The sequence below is a fragment of the Teleopsis dalmanni genome, chromosome 1, assembly GCF_002237135.1.
Source record: "Teleopsis dalmanni isolate 2A chromosome 1, ASM223713v2, whole genome shotgun sequence".
In the NCBI taxonomy this organism is placed as follows: Eukaryota; Metazoa; Arthropoda; class Insecta; order Diptera; family Diopsidae; genus Teleopsis; species Teleopsis dalmanni.
In genome coordinates, this window is record NC_051846.1 from 216,584,409 (window position 1) to 216,601,267 (window position 16,859).

The 16,859-nt window shown below is 30.9% G+C and overlaps 4 protein-coding genes across 4 annotated transcripts in view; all 4 read right to left on the reverse strand.

Moving 5' to 3' along the window:
• LOC119667269 (GRB10-interacting GYF protein 2-like) overlaps positions 1–1,777 on the reverse strand; it is a 9,920-nt gene extending 8,143 nt beyond the window's left edge. The window contains exons 1-2 of the mRNA XM_038076559.1: positions 1,638–1,777; positions 259–468 (exon numbers count right to left, since the gene is read on the reverse strand). Of these exons, the coding sequence (XP_037932487.1) occupies positions 259–468; positions 1,638–1,770 (343 nt within the window). The 5' untranslated portion in view covers positions 1,771–1,777. The remainder of the gene's footprint in view (positions 1–258; positions 469–1,637) is intronic.
• Positions 1,778–2,010: 233 nt separating this feature from the next.
• On the reverse strand, positions 2,011–16,281 carry LOC119667270 (capping protein inhibiting regulator of actin dynamics-like). Its single transcript, XM_038076560.1, has 3 exons — positions 16,142–16,281; positions 2,300–2,509; positions 2,011–2,015 (listed from the first exon to the last, which is right to left on the reverse strand). Exons 1-3 carry the CDS (start codon positions 16,272–16,274, stop codon positions 2,011–2,013), a joined length of 348 nt encoding a protein of 115 aa, XP_037932488.1. The 5' UTR covers positions 16,275–16,281.
• LOC119672074 lies at positions 4,962–6,508 on the reverse strand. The gene is made up of 2 exons (XM_038083029.1): positions 5,404–6,508; positions 4,962–5,343 (listed from the first exon to the last, which is right to left on the reverse strand). The coding sequence occupies exons 1-2, from the start codon at positions 6,181–6,183 to the stop codon at positions 5,251–5,253; spliced, it is 873 nt and encodes a 290-aa protein (XP_037938957.1). The 5' UTR covers positions 6,184–6,508; the 3' UTR covers positions 4,962–5,250.
• On the reverse strand, positions 8,975–10,254 carry LOC119672073. The gene is made up of 2 exons (XM_038083028.1): positions 10,224–10,254; positions 8,975–10,163 (listed from the first exon to the last, which is right to left on the reverse strand). Exons 1-2 carry the CDS (start codon positions 10,243–10,245, stop codon positions 8,986–8,988), a joined length of 1,200 nt encoding a protein of 399 aa, XP_037938956.1. The 5' UTR covers positions 10,246–10,254; the 3' UTR covers positions 8,975–8,985.
• Positions 16,282–16,859: the final 578 nt, after the last annotated feature.

The window sequence follows — 16,859 nt, forward strand, 5'->3', positions numbered from 1 at the left end:
TTGAAAAACGATTTAAATGAATCAATGTCAATAAGGGACTTTGCGAAAATTATAACAAGTGTAAGACATTAAATAAAAAAGTAGTTTGTTTTTTTTAAAATTAAAAGCAAAGAACCGATCATTTAATTTGCTTTTACCCCCTAATTTAAATTAATTACATATGGTGATTTCCTTTTTCTTTTTTGTACTCTGAAAAGTTAAAAAAAAAAGAAATTTGTTAATTTTTTTGAAAATTTTAATAAAAATGATTTAAATTACGTTTTTTTTCATTGTTTTCTTTCTGCCGACGACGGTTTTCTTCCTGTCGACGGCGGTTTTCATTCTGCCGCCGGAGGCTTTCTTCCTGCCGACGGCGGTTTTCTTCCTGCCGCCGAAGGTTTTCTTCTTGCCGCTGGCGGTTTTTTTCGCGTCGCCGGTAGTAACAACTGGCCGTCGGCTGTTTTTTTTCTGCTATTAACGCTGCAGTTGCTAAAGAAAGATACAAAAATATTAAATTTTAATATAACATTTAATATAAATAATAATATAATATTATATATATATTTTAAATTAAATTATTTACATACATTTTTACCCCCAAAGAGCAATCCTATTAACACACCGGCTAGTATAGATCTATAATATATAGATCTAAAATAGATCTATTACATAATTCTAATCAAATTCAATTATTTTGCTTTTATATATAATATTGTAACATAAATTTCATATGTAATCTCCATGTAATATTCTTTAGTTTGCATCAGTGTGTTACCACTGTACCATGAATTTTATTTGAGACGCGAGTTATATGTTTTAACTATAACTATTAGAATTAATAATTTAAACACATTTATTTTCTTTTATAGAAAAAAAAAAATTTATTTATTTATTTATTGAATTAATGGACACAAAAAAAAACACTGATCGCGGTGACTGGCAAGAAGACTCTGTCCAACTTACTTTTTAGTTATTTCTTCCCAAGCCACTAGTACAGCTTACACTTGCTGACTTTACAGTTCCTCTTAAACAAATATGTGTTACAGGATGGATCAAGACAGTATCCGCAACATCTAAAGCCTTTTGCATTCATTCTTATTTATTTTATATTTATATCGCAAACGTTTTTTTGTGTTGAATAATTTTCTCAGTCGAAAATTTTGACTTATGGTCGTTTAAAGTTTGCAACATATTTTCAATAAAAAATTCTGAGTCCTATACTGAACATTTAAACGACATTTTACGTTTCTTATTGCTTCCCTAACCCATAACTACATCTCTATTTAAATTTTTGGTGGAGTTTTTGAATTTTATAGCTCTTAGTAGAGCAACATTAGAAGTGCTATTAAGGCTTGTTTTTGACATATTATTCAAATCAAGGTCCCTATCACTACCTGTGGTTCTATCTAAGAGGGAAGTATCTAACGTATTTACTACGTTTATCGGCACTAATGTGCTTGACTCTTCATATGTTTGTAAGAGGGGGGGTATCTAACGTATTTAATACACTTATCGGCACTAATGTGCTTGATTCGTCATTTGTTTCGTTATCATTAAACGAATTACCTTTTATAATTTTCATTTTACAAAAATAATAAGCATTACATATCTTACGCCTAACATGTACGTTATTTTTTTAATTAAAATAATTGACTTACCTGATAATTGAGTATTTATATTCTCAATAATACGCTCGAAGATGTCTTGATCAGCTTCTTTTAAGCCAATCTTAAGTATTTCCTCCTTCTTCAATGCCCCAAGAATGGCAGCAGTGTAATTTATTTTAACCATAATCGTTCACGACTTGGAAACAAATTAAAAAAAAATTAATTAATAAAATTAGTTAACACTAGAATTGTGCATTATTGGAAGAAACTATACTTTAGATTGTATAGTTGTATAGAAGGTGACAAAATATATTGCAACGAATCATACCATATATGAAGTATCTAATCTAAGTATCTATAAAATCTTGCTTAACGTGGTCAAAATTACTAACAAATATATTTACTTTACAATTCACAAATATAACTATGCTGTTGAAAAACGATTTAAATGAATCAATGTCAATAAGGGACTTTGCAAACATTATAACAAGTGTAAGACATTAAATAAAAAAGTAGTTTGTTTTAATATATTAAATAAAATAAAATTTTTTTTTAAAATTAAAAGCAAAGAACCAATCATTTAATTTGCTTTTACCCTCTTATTAATTAATTACATATGATGATTTCCTTTTTCTTTTTTGTACTCTGAAAAGTTAAAAAAAAAGAAATTTGTTAATTTTTTTGAAAATTTTAATAAAAATGATTTAAATTACGTTTTTTTTCATTGTTTTCTTTCTGCCGACGACGGTTTTCTTCCTGTCGACGGCGGTTTTCATTCTGCCGCCGGAGGCTTTCTTCCTGCCGACGGCGGTTTTCTTCCTGCCGCCGAAGGTTTTCTTCTTGCCGCTGGCGGTTTTTTTCGCGTCGCCGGTAGTAACAACTGGCCGTCGGCTGTTTTTTTTCTGCTATTAACGCTGCAGTTGCTAAAGAAAGATACAAAAATATTAAATTTTAATATAACATTTAATATAAATAATAATATAATATTATATATATATTTTAAATTAAATTATTTACATACATTTTTACCCCCAAAGATTAATCCTATTAACACGCCGGCTAGTATAGATCTATAATATATAGATCTAAAATAGATCTATTACATAATTCTAATCAAATTTAATTATTTTGCTTTTATATATAATATTGTAACATAAATTTCATATGTAATCTCCATGTAATATTCTTTAGTTTGCATCAGTGTGTTACCACTGTACCATGAATTTTATTTGAGACGCGAGTTATATGTTTTAACTATAACTATTAGAATTAATAATTTAAACACATTTATTTTCTTTTATAGAAAAAAAAAATTTATTTATTTATTTATTGAATTAATGGACACAAAAAAAACACTGATCGCGTGGTGACTGGCAAGAAGACTCTGTCCAACTTACTTTTTAGTTATTTCTTCCCAAGCCACTAGTACAGCTTACACTTGCTGACTTTACAGTTCCTCTTAAACAAATATGTGTTACAGGATGGATCAAGACAGTATCCGCAACATCTAAAGCCTTTTGCATTCATTCTTATTTATTTTATATTTATATCGCAAACGTTATTTTGTGTTGAATAATTTTCTCAGTCGAAAATTTTGACTTATGGTCATTTAAAGTTTGCAACATATTTTCAATAAAAAATTCTGAGTCCTTTACTGAACATTTAAACGACATTTTACGTTTCTTATTGCTTCCCTAACCCATAACTACATCTCTATTTAAATTTTTGGTGGAGTTTTTGAATTTTATAGCTCTTAGTAGAGCAACATTAGAAGTACTATTAAGGCTTGTTTTTGACATATTATTCAAATCAAGGTCCCTATCACAACCTGTGGTTCTATCTAAGAGGGAAGTATCTAACGTATTTACTACGTTTATCGGCACTAATGTGCTTGACTCTTCATATGTTTGTAAGAGGGGGGTATCTAACGTATTTAATACACTTATCGGCACTAATGTGCTTGATTCGTTGTAAGTAGTAAGTATGCATACAGACTGAGATCGGTACATCCGGGTAGGTGTGTATGTAGGGTGATAAGTATTCAAAATAACATAGAATTTTTGAGAATTTTGAAACAAAAACAACTAACTAATATTGTAATAATTGAGAATGCATAAAGGTGGACCCATGTGTCCATGTTTGAGATATAACAGGTAAAAAAGCGGGAAACTTGTCTAAGACATGAAATACACCAGTAACTGATAAAATAATGTAGCAATGATAACTATAAATAAATAAGATTGAAAAACCTTTAGATAAAGACCAGAACAATCCATAACCTGTTTGAGAGAGAACAAAAACACCATATAGCAAATAGCAATATACAGTAACTTAAAGAATTGACAGCCTAATTGTTCTGAAAAACAACATAGAATCAAAGGAAAATCATATTATTAATAGAACAAACAAGTTTATTTATAAGTTCTTACACAAATAATCAAATATAGGAGAAAAACGAATCAAATATAGGAGTTTAATTAACAAAATAACAAAAACAAAATAAGATATACAGGAATAACCAATAGTAGGAACAATAAAATTATAGTGAATAATTTATAAACCCTTTGGGAAGAGGTAATTTAGTAGGTATCCTAGATAAATAACTGTCCAATCCAAGGGCCAAAAAGCGAGAAATAGTATTGTAGTTATATGTGTCATCCAAATGTATTCCCATGGAAGTATAGATCTGCTTATAGATTAAAATTTGTACATCCTGAGAGAGTTGTTTAGTATAAGGCAGTTCCACACCGGATGATAAGTTGGAATGACCTGAAACGGAAAAATGCTTATTAATAGGAGAATTAGGATCCTCCTTAATATTAATCAATATTTGTTTTACATTCCCTTTCCCAGTACATAAAACGCCAAGACCACATGCGGTACAAGAAGTTAACAATATTCTATGTTTAGTTGATAATTTAGAAGTAGGATGAATATCCCGCAAAGACATACTCAATTTAGTGAACAAAGTTTCGGGTTTTGAGAATGTAAATATCCCATAAGTGCCAAAAGCACTCTGTATTAAAGACGAAATTTCTTCGCAACTATACACAATACTACGTAAATAAAAGCGAGGCATAGATTGTTTTGATAACAACCTAGGAAATGCAACATTTTTGGAGGACAATATAAAATGAGATAATATAGAATGTCGGCACGCAGTATAAGGTTGCCTATTACTAGAAGCTTGTTGGACAAATCGGACAACTCTGATATTATATAACTATGAGGGTAGCCATTGTTTTTAATCATTTGTATACAGAAGCTCATATCACGTGACAAAAAGACATCACTACTACGGAACAACACCCTACGCAAATGATACAATAAGGAAGTTCTTTTTGAGTTCTTACTACCATATGCAGTATAATGGACTATAAGATGAGATGCGGTAGGTTTTAAATACAGGGATATTAGGAATTGAGTAGGTGTACGGGATATATTATAGTCCAGAAAGGATATGGTTGGACAACCAGAACAACTATCATTCATAGATTCATCTTCATGAGTCACCTCAAAACCTGTCCAATGGGAGAAAGCTGATACAAAATCCAATACATAAGTCTTAGGCATATGAACCAGCACATCATCAATGAATTTCCACCAAGCTTTAACATGGTGAGCCGAAAAAATAAGGTTGTAATATATTTCCAATGTAGCAATGTTACAATGTAGCCAACAGACCAGAAGCAGAGCCGCCTTGGGGCAACCCCTCAAGTTGCTGGTACCAAATGGAATTGAAAGAGAAATAATTAGCCTGATGTAGAATATAATCTAATAATTTCCTTAACAGATCCATACTTATAGGGCAACGATCCTGAAACCAGTCGAAAGACATTAAATTCTCTAGAACCTGCCATAAAGGCACCAAAGGAGTCTTAGGGTACATTTCTTTTATGTCCAAGGTTACAAATACATAATCAGGAATAGGGCTTAGATCTAAGAGATGACCGGTCAAATCATCCATATTTTTGAGATTATGAGTAGACAACCTATCTCCCAAAATTTCTGTTAAAAAATAGGTGCATAGTTTATGCAAAGGGCCAATGTACCAATTAATAGGGCTGCAAATCGGACGAATGGGAAAATCTGGTTTGTGAGTCTTTATGCAACCATACAAATAAGAAATCTGAGGTGGGTCCTGTAATTTAATAAGTAAATCTTTGTGTATGTTGGAGGGATAAATGGAAGGATTCAAGGCATACAAATGACGCAGAGGTAAAACCACTCTTTTATACAAGGCAAGCAAGCGTCTCAACAACATATTTTTATTACCAGTAAACTTGATACAAGCACCGGAAGACAAATAGGAGGAGAGCCAAGTGTCCATCTTCGAAATATAATCAGAACGAAACATCAATATAGTTGCCATACTTTTATCGGCCTGAACCAAGATTAAATCATCATGTTTCTTCAAGAAAGCCAGTGTTACCTGGTATATATGGGACAGCATTCTATGATGCAAAGATAGAGCTTGATGCTTTAACATAGCATCTACAAACAAAGAATAATGTGATTCTAATTCAGCCCGATCATACATGCCTAATAATATTCCATGTTCAACATAGCCATCATAATACCGTTCCAAAGCCACCATATAGGCAATATCACCTTATGGAGGCTTCCTTTTATTATATTGTGTGAAGGTGTCTTGCCAGTAGCATGTGGTATTGTATTTCATTCAGTGCTATCTTTACCAATAAATATATCGCTGGCGACTACTGTTTCTTCTTAGTCCGAAATGTTTATTGTTTATTCTTCGATAACATCAAAAATTTTGTCAACAGCTGCCTCATCATCAGTAGTTTCGTCTTCACTGCTAATAACAGCTCTCCGAATATCTTTCTCTTTCATTTTTCTAAACCTCTACATATGGAATAAATGCAACTACAATTTGATGATGCAAATGTTTCTCCTATTTTAATGCTTAGTAAAATTAAAGATTACTAACCTGTAGTTTATTTGTTTTAGGCTACAGTAATTTTTTAATAAAACTTCTAATTCTGCATTTTTAATGCAATATGTTTCATTTACTACTTTAGTTTGGTCAACAACGCATTTATATTTTGGCATAGTGACTCTAAGTCACTACCTGGTACTTTACGTCGGTATAATTTTAAACTGTTCAAATAAAAAACAAATAAAAACAAAAAAATACAAATCAAGCATTTTTATATAGTAAATTAGTTGATAAAGGAATACAGACTTTCTAAATCAAAAAATTTCTTCAACCCATAGTGCTATGAAGATATGAATGTATTCTGATTGGTTTATATGTTTTATAAAGTGATTATAGATGTTGCATCCATAAATAAATTTATTTACAGTGCTCACTCGACAAAATAACATTTATCATTACGAAGAAGTTAGGAATGTAAATAGAATTTTTATACCATATTCAGTTGTTAACAAGAACAACTGAAACCAATTACTAAATTTATAAAAACAAAACGAGATTCTTAATTCTAAATTGTCGATGGTAAAATGAAAAAAATTTACTTAAATGAAGTATGTTATATTGTATTATATCGTCATTACAAAAATAAATCTTAATAATAAATAAAATATTTGTAATGCTTTATTATTATTATAAAGATATATATTAATAATTTATAATACTGAGACTACTATTTCAATAATACTGTTATCAATTATCTGATTATATTTAAACACTATTAAAATGTACTTTATCTTTTATAATCATAAAATAGTTCTATTACACAATTCTAATCACAAATTCAATTATTTTACTTTTATATATAATATTGTAACATAAATTTTGTTATAATCTAGTATGTTTTGCATTAGTTTAAGCAATCTTAAATAATGAAATGTAAACAAAATGAAGTTAAATATAAGCTGTCAATCGTGTCGGTTGTATTTACTTCAAATTTCATATGTAATCTCCATTTAATATTCTTTAGTTTGCATCAGTGTGTTACCACTGTACCATGAATTTTATTTGAGACGCGAGTTATATGTTTTAACTATAACTATTAGAATTAATAATTTAAACACATTTGTTTTCTTTTATAGAAAAAAAAAATTTATTTATTTATTTATTGAATTAATGGACACAAAAAAAACACTGATTGCGCGGTGACTGGCAAGAAGACTCTGTCCAACTTACTTTTTAGTTATTTCTTCCCAAGCCACTAGTACAGCTTACACTTGCTGACTTTACAGTTCCTCTTAAACAAATATGTGTTACAGGATGGATCAACACAGTATCCGCAACATCTAAAGCCTTTTGCATTCATTCTTATTTATTTTATATTTATATCGCAAACGTTATTTTGTATTGAATAATTTTCTCAGTCGAAAATTTTGACTTATGGTCATTTAAAGTTTGCAACATATTTTCAATAAAAAATTCTGATTCCTTTACTGAACATTTAAACGACATTTTACGTTTCTTATTGCTTCCCTAACCCATAACTACATCTCTATTTAAATTTTTGGTGGAGTTTTTGAATTTTATAGCTCTTAGTAGAGCAACATTAGAAGTGCTATTAAGGCTTGTTTTTGACATATTATTCAAATCAAGGTCCCTATCACTACCTGTGGTTCTATCTAAGAGGGAAGTATCTAACGTATTTACTACGTTTATCGGCACTAATGTGCTTGACTCGTCATATGTTTGTAAGAGGGGGGGTATCTAACGTATTTACTACGTTTATCGGCACTAATGTGCTTGACCTGTCATATGTTTTTAAGAGGGGGGTATCTAACGTATTTAATACACTTATCGGCACTAATATGCTTGATTCGTTGTAAGTAGTAAGTAGTAAGTATGCATACAGACTGAGATCGGTACATCCGGGTAGGTGTGTATGTAGGGGGATAAGTATTCAAAATAACATAGAATTTTTGAGAATTTTGAAACAAAAACAACTAACTAATATTGTAATAATTGAGAATGCAAAAAGGTGGACCCATGTGTCCATGTTTGAGATATAACAGTTAAAAAAGCGGGCAACTTGTCTAAGACATGAAATACACCAGTAACTGATAAAATAATGTAGCAATGATGACTATAAATAAATAAGATTGAAAAACCTTTAGATAAAGACCAGAACAATCCATAACCTGTTTGAGAGAGAACAAAACACCATATAGCAAATAGCAATATACACTAACTTAAAGAATTGATAGCCTAATTGTTCTGAAAAACAACATAGAATCAAGGAAAATCATATTATTAATAGAACAAACAAGTTTATTTATAAGTTCTTACACAAATAATCAAATATAAGAGAAAAACAAATCAAATATAGGAGTTTAATTAACAAAATAACAAAAACAAAATAAGATATACAGGAATAACCAATAGTAGGAACAATAAAATTATAGTGAATAATTTATAAACCCCTTGGGAAGAGGTAATTTAGTAGGTATCCTAGATAAATAACTCCCATCCAAGGGCCAAAAAGCGAGAAATAGTATTGTAGTTATATGTGTCATCCAAATGAATTCCCATGGAAGTATAGATCTGCTTATAGATTAAAATTTGTACATTCTGAGAGAGTTGTTTAGTATAAGGCAGTTCCACACCGGATGATAAGTTGGAATGACCTGAAACGGAAAAATGCTTATTAATAGGAGAATCAGGATCCTCCTTAATATTAATCAATATTTGTTTTACATTCCCTTTCCCTGTACATAAAAAGCCAAGACCACATGCGGTACAAGAAGTTAACAATATTCTATGTTTAGTTGATAATTTAGAAGTAGGATGAATATCCCGCAAAGACATACTCAATTTAGTGAACAAAGTTTCGGGTTTCGAGAATGTAGGTATCCCATAAGTGCCAAAAGCACTCTGTATTAAAGACGAAATTTCTTCGCAACTATACACAATACTACGTAAATAAAAGCGAGGCATAGATTGTTTTGACAACAACCTAGGAAATGGAACATTTTTGGAGGACAATATAAAATGAGATAATATAGAATGTCGACACGCAGTATAAGGTTGCCTATTACTAGAAGCTTGTTGGACATAACCCCTGACCAAATCGGACAACTCTGATATTATATAACTATGAGGGTAACCATTGTTTTTAATCATTTGTATACAAAAGCTCATATCACGGGACAAAAAGACATCACTACTACGGAACAACACCCTACGCAAATGATACAATAAGGCAGTCCTTTTTGAGTTCTTACTACCATATGTAGTATAATGGACTATACGATGAGATGCGGTAGGTTTTAAATACAGGGATATTAGGAATTGAGTAGGTGTACGGGATATATTATAGTCCAGAAAGGATATGGTTGGACAACCAGAACAACTATCATTCATAGACTCATCTTCATGAGTCACCTCAAAACCTGTCCAATGGGAGAAAGCAGATACAAAATCCAACACATTAGTTTTAGGCATATAAACCAACATATCATCAACGAATTTCCACCAAGCTTTAAGATGGTGAGCCGAAAAAATAAGGTTGTAATATATTTCCAATCTGGAATCGAGAAACAATGTGGCCAACAGACCAGAAGCAGAGCCGCCTTGGGGCAACCCCTCAAGTTGCTGGTACCAAATGGAATTGAAAGAGAAATAATTAGCCTGATGTAGAATATAATCTAATAATTTCCTTAACAGATCCATACTTATAGGGCAACGACCCTGAAACCAGTCGAAAGACATTAAATTCTCTAGAACCTGTCATAAAGGCACCAAAGGAGTCTTAGGGTACATTTCTTTTATGTCCAAGGTTACAAATACATAATCAGGAATAGGGCTTAGATCTAAGAGATGACCGGTCAAATCATCCATATTTTTGAGATTATGAGTAGACAACCTATCTCCCAAAATTTCTGTTAAAAAATAGGTGCATAGTTTATGCAAAGGGCCAATGTACCAATTAATAGGGCTGCAAATCGGACGAATGGGAAAATCTGGTTTGTGAGTCTTTATGCAACCATACAAATAAGAAATCTGAGGTGGGTCCTGTAATTTAATAAGTAAATCTTTGTGTATGTTGGAGGGATAAATGGAAGGATTCAAGGCATACAAATGACGCAGAGGTAAAACCACTCTTTTATACAAGGCAAGCAAGCGTCTCAACAACATATTTTTATTACCAGTAAACTTGATACAAGCACCGGAAGACAAATAGGAGGAGAGCCAAGTGTCCATCTTCGAAATATAATCAGAACGAAACATCAATATAGTTGCCATACTTTTATCGGCCTGAACCAAGATTAAATCATCATGTTTCTTCAAGAAAGCCAGTGTTACCTGGTATATATGGGACAGCATTCTATGATGCAAAGATGGAGCTTGATGCTTTAACATAGCATCTACAAACAAAGAATAATGTGATTCTAATTCAGCCCGATCATACATGCCTAATAATATTCCATGTTCAACATAGCCATCATAATACCGTTCCAAAGCCACCATATAGGCAATATCACCTTATGGAGGCTTCCTTTTATTATATTGTGTGAAGGTGTCTTGCCAGTAGCATGTGGTATTGTATTTCATTCAGTGCTATCTTTACCAATAAATATATCGCCGGCGACTACTATTTCTTCTTAGTCCGAAATGTTTATTGTTTATTCTTCGATAACATCAAAAATTTTGTCAACAGCTGCCTCATCATCAGTAGTTTCGTCTTCACTGCTAATAACAGCTCTCCGAATATCTTTCTCTTTCATTTTTCTAAACCTCTACATATGGAATAAATGCAACTACAATTTGATGATGCAAATGTTTCTCCTATTTTAATGCTTAGTAAAATTAAAGATTACTAACCTGTAGTTTATTTGTTTTAGGCTACAGTAATTTTTTAATAAAACTTCTAATTCTGCATTTTTAATGCAATATGTTTCATTTACTACTTTAGTTTGGTCAACAACGCATTTATATTTTGGCATAGTGACTCTAAGTCACTACCTGGTACTTTACGTCGGTATAATTTTAAACTGTTCAAATAAAAAACAAATAAAAACAAAAAAATACAAATCAAGCATTTTTATATAGTAAATTAGTTGATAAAGGAATACAGACTTTCTAAATCAAAAAATTTCTTCAACCCATAGTGCTATGAAGATATGAATGTATTCTGATTGGTTTATATGTTTTATAAAGTGATTATAGATGTTGCATCCATAAATAAATTTATTTACAGTGCTCACTCGACAAAATAACATTTATCATTACGAAGAAGTTAGGAATGTAAATAGAATTTTTATACCATATTCAGTTGTTAACAAGAACAACTGAAACCAATTACTAAATTTATAAAAACAAAACGAGATTCTTAATTCTAAATTGTCGATGGTAAAATGAAAAAAATTTACTTAAATGAAGTATGTTATATTGTATTATATCGTCATTATAAAAATAAATCTTAATAATAAATAAAATATTTGTAATGCTTTATTATTATTATAAAGATATATATTAATAATTTATAATACTGAGACTACTATTTCAATAATACTGTTATCAATTATCTGATTATATTTAAACACTATTAAAATGTACTTTATCTTTTATAATCATAAAATAGTTCTATTACACAATTCAAATCACAAATTCAATTATTTTACTTTTATAAATAATATTGTAACATAAATTTTGTTATAATCTAGTATGTTTTGCATTAGTTTAAGCAATCTTAAATAATGAAATGTAAACAAAATGAAGTTAAATATAAACTGTCAATCGTGTCGGTTGTATTTACTTCAAATTTCATTTGTAATCTCCATTTAATATTCTTTAGTTTGCATCAGTGTGTTACCACTGTACCATGAATTTTATTTGAGACGCGAGTTATATGTTTTAACTATAACTATTAGAATTAATAATTTAAACACATTTATTTTCTTTTATAGAAAAAAAAAATTTATTTATTTATTTATTGAATTAATGGACACAAAAAAAACACTGATCGCGTGGTGACTGGCAAGAAGACTCTGTCCAACTTACTTTTTAGTTATTTCTTCCCAAGCCACTAGTACAGCTTACACTTGCTGACTTTACAGTTCCTCTTAAACAAATATGTGTTACAGGATGGATCAAGACAGTATCCGCAACATCTAAAGCCTTTTGCATTCATTCTTATTTATTTTATATTTATATCGCAAACGTTATTTTGTGTTGAATAATTTTCTCAGTCGAAAATTTTGACTTATGGTCATTTAAAGTTTGCAACATATTTTCAATAAAAAATTCTGATTCCTTTACTGAACATTTAAACGACATTTTACGTTTCTTATTGCTTCCCTAACCCATAACTACATCTCTATTTAAATTTTTGGTGGAGTTTTTGAATTTTATAGCTCTTAGTAGAGCAACATTAGAAGTGCTATTAAGGCTTGTTTTTGACATATTCAAATCAAGGTCCCTATCACTACCTGTGGTTCTATCTAAGAGGGAAGTATCTAACGTATTTACTACGTTTATCGGCACTAATGTGCTTGACTCGTCATATGTTTGTAAGAGGGGGGGTATCTAACGTATTTACTACGTTTATCGGCACTAATGTGCTTGACCTGTCATATGTTTTTAAGAGGGGGGTATCTAACGTATTTAATACACTTATCGGCACTAATATGCTTGATTCGTTGTAAGTAGTAAGTAGTAAGTATGCATACAGACTGAGATCGGTACATCCGGGTAGGTGTGTATGTAGGGGGATAAGTATTCAAAATAACATAGAATTTTTGAGAATTTTGAAACAAAAACAACTAACTAATATTGTAATAATTGAGAATGCATAAAGGTGGACCCATGTGTCCATGTTTGAGATATAACAGTTAAAAAAGCGGGCAACTTGTCTAAGACATGAAATACACCAGTAACTGATAAAATAATGTAGCAATGATAACTATAAATAAATAAGATTGAAAAACCTTTAGATAAAGACCAGAACAATCCATAACCTGTTTGAGAGAGAACAAAAACACCATATAGCAAATAGCAATATACACTAACTTAAAGAATTGACAGCCTAATTGTTCTGAAAAACAACATAGAATCAAAGGAAAATCATATTATTAATAGAACAAACAAGTTTATTTATAAGTTCTTACACAAATAATCAAATATAGGAGAAAAACGAATCAAATATAGGAGTTTAATTAACAAAATAACAAAAACAAAATAAGATATACAGGAATAACCAATAGTAGGAACAATAAAATTATAGTGAATAATTTATAAACCCTTTGGGAAGAGGTAATTTAGTAGGTATCCTAGATAAATAACTGTCCAATCTAAGGGCCAAAAAGCGAGAAATAGTATTGTAGTTATATGTGTCATCCAAATGTATTCCCATGGAAGTATAGATCTGCTTATAGATTAAAATTTGTACATCCTGAGAGAGTTGTTTAGTATAAGGCAGTTCCACACCGGATGATAAGTTGGAATGACCTGAAACGGAAAAATGCTTATTAATAGGAGAATCAGGATCCTCCTTAATATTAATCAATATTTGTTTTACATTCCCTTTCCCAGTACATAAAAAGCCAAGACCACATGCGGTACAAGAAGTTAACAATATTCTATGTTTAGTTGATAATTTAGAAGTACAGATGAATATCCCGCAAAGACATACTCAATTTAGTGAACAAAGTTTCGGGTTTTGAGAATGTAGGTATCCCATAAGTGCCAAAAGCACTCTGTGTTAAAGACGAAATTTCTTCGCAACTATACACAATACTACGTAAATAAAAGCGAGGCATAGATTGTTTTGATAACAACCTAGGAAATGGAACATTTTTGGAGGACAATATAAAATGAGATAATATAGAATGTCGGCACGCAGTATAAGGTTGCCTATTACTAGAAGCTTGTTGGACAAATCGGACAACTCTGATATTATATAACTATGAGGGTAGCCATTGTTTTTAATCATTTGTATACAGAAGCTCATATCACGTGACAAAAAGACATCACTACTACGGAACAACACCCTACGCAAATGATACAATAAGGCAGTTCTTTTTGAGTTCTTACTACCATATGCAGTATAATGGACTATACGATGAGATGCGGTAGGTTTTAAATACAGGGACATTAGGAATTGAGTAGGTGTACGGGATATATTATAGTCCAGAAAGGATATGGTTGGACAACCAGAACAACTATCATTCATAGATTCATCTTCATGAGTCACCTCAAAACCTGTCCAATGGGAGAAAGCTGATACAAAATCCAATACATAAGTCTTAGGCATATAAACCAGCACATCATCAACGAATTTCCACCAAGCTTTAACATGGTGAGCCGAAAAAATAAGGTTGTAATATATTTCCAATGTAGCAATGTTACAATGTAGCCAACAGACCAGAAGCAGAGCCGCCTTGGGGCAACCCCTCAAGTTGCTGGTACCAAATGGAATTGAAAGAGAAATAATTAGCCTGAAACCAGTCGAAAGACATTAAATTCTCTAGAACCTGCCATAAAGGCACCAAAGGAGTCTTAGGGTACATTTCTTTTATGTCCAAGGTTACAAATACATAATCAGGAATAGGGCTTAGATCTAAGAGATGACCGGTCAAATCATCCATATTTTTGAGATTATGAGTAGACAACCTATCTCCCAAAATTTCTGTTAAAAAATAGGTGCATAGTTTATAGAAAAAAAAAATTTATTTATTTATTTATTGAATTAATGGACACAAAAAAAAACACTGATCGCGCGGTGACTGGCAAGAAGACTCTGTCCAACTTATTTTTTAGTTATTTCTTTCCAAGCCACTAGTACAGCTTACACTTGCTGACTTTACAGTTCCTCTTAAACAAATATGTGTTACAGGATGGATCAACACACTATCCGCAACATCTAAAGCCTTTTGCATTCATTCTTATTTATTTTATATTTATATCGCAAACGTTATTTTGTGTTGAATAATTGCGTATTTATATTCTCAATAACACGCTCGAAGATGTCTTGTTCAGCTTCTTTTAAGTCAATCTCAAGCTTCTCTGAACCGTAACTACATCTCTATTTAAATTTTTGGTGGAGTTTTTCAATTTTATAGCTCTTAGTAGAGCAACATTAGAAGTGCTATTAAGGCTTGTTTTTGACATATTATTCAAATCAAGGTCCCTATCACTACCTGTGGTTCTATCTAAAAGGGAAGTATCTAACATATTTACTACGTTTATCGGCACTAATGTGCTTGACTCTTCATATGTTTGTAAGAGGGGGGGTATCTAACGTATTTATTACGTTTATCGGCACTAATGTGCTTGACCTGTCATATGTTTTTAAGAGGGGGATATCTAACGTATTTACTACGTTTATCGGACTTATGTGCTTGACTCTTCATATGTTTGTAAGAGGGGAGGTATCTAACGTATTTACTACGTTTATCGGCACTAATGTGGTTGACCTGTCATATGTTTTTAAGAGAGGGGTATCCTACGTATTTAATACATTTATCGGCACTGTGCTTGATTCGTCATTTGTTTCGTTATCATTAAACGAATTACCTTTTATAATTTTCATTTTACAAAAATAATAAGCATTACATATCTTACGCCTAACATGTACGTTAATTTTTTAAAAAAATAATTGACTTACCTGATAATTGAGTATTTATATTCTCAATAATACGCTCGAAGATGTCTTGATCAGCTTCTTTTAAGTCAATCTTAAGTATTTCCTCCTTCTTCAATGCCCCAAGAATGGCAGCAGTGTAATTTATTTTAACCATAATCGTTCACGGCTTGGAAACAAATTAAAAGAAAATTAATTAATAAAATTACTTAACACTAGAATCGTGCATTATTGGAAGAAACTATACTTTAGATTGTATAGTTGTATAGAAGGTGACAAAATATATTGCAACGAATCATACCATATATGAAGTATCTAATCTAAGTATCTATAAAATCTTGCTTAACGTGGTCAAAATTACTAACAGATATATTTACTTTACAATTCACAAATATAACTATGCTGTTGAAAAACGATTTAAATGAATCAATGTCAATAAGGGACTTTGCGAAAATTATAACAAGTGTAAGACATTAAATAAAAAAGTAGTTTGTTTTAATATATTAAATAAAATAAAATTTTTTTTAAAATTAAAAGCAAAGAACCGATCATTTAATTTGCTTTTACCCCCTTATTTAAATTAATTACATATGGTGATTTCCTTTTTCTTTTTTGTACTCTAAAAAATTAAAAAAAAAAAAAGAAATTTGTTAATTTTTTTGAAAATTTTAATAAAAATGATTTAAATTACGTTTTATTTCATTGTTTTCTTCCTGCCGACGACGGTTTTCTTCCTGTCGAT

Coding starts and splice junctions, on each gene's coding strand:
- LOC119672074 (XM_038083029.1), bottom strand. CDS start 6,183: ATGGTGGCTTTGGAACGGTATTATGATGGCTATGTTGAACATGGAATA. Junction 5,344..5,403: donor TGTCTTTCGACTGGTTTCAG/GATCGTTGCCCT, acceptor ATTCTACATCAG/GCTAATTATTTCTCTTTCAA.
- LOC119672073 (XM_038083028.1), bottom strand. CDS start 10,245: ATGTCTTTCGACTGGTTTCAGG. Junction 10,164..10,223: donor GTCTTTCGACTGGTTTCAGG/GTCGTTGCCCTA, acceptor TTCTACATCAGG/CTAATTATTTCTCTTTCAAT.
- LOC119667270 (XM_038076560.1), bottom strand. CDS start 16,274: ATGGTTAAAATAAATTACACTGCTGCCATTCTTGGGGCATTGAAGAAG. Junction 2,510..16,141: donor TATAAATACTCAATTATCAG/GTAAGTCAATTA, acceptor ATCTTTCTTTAG/CAACTGCAGCGTTAATAGCA.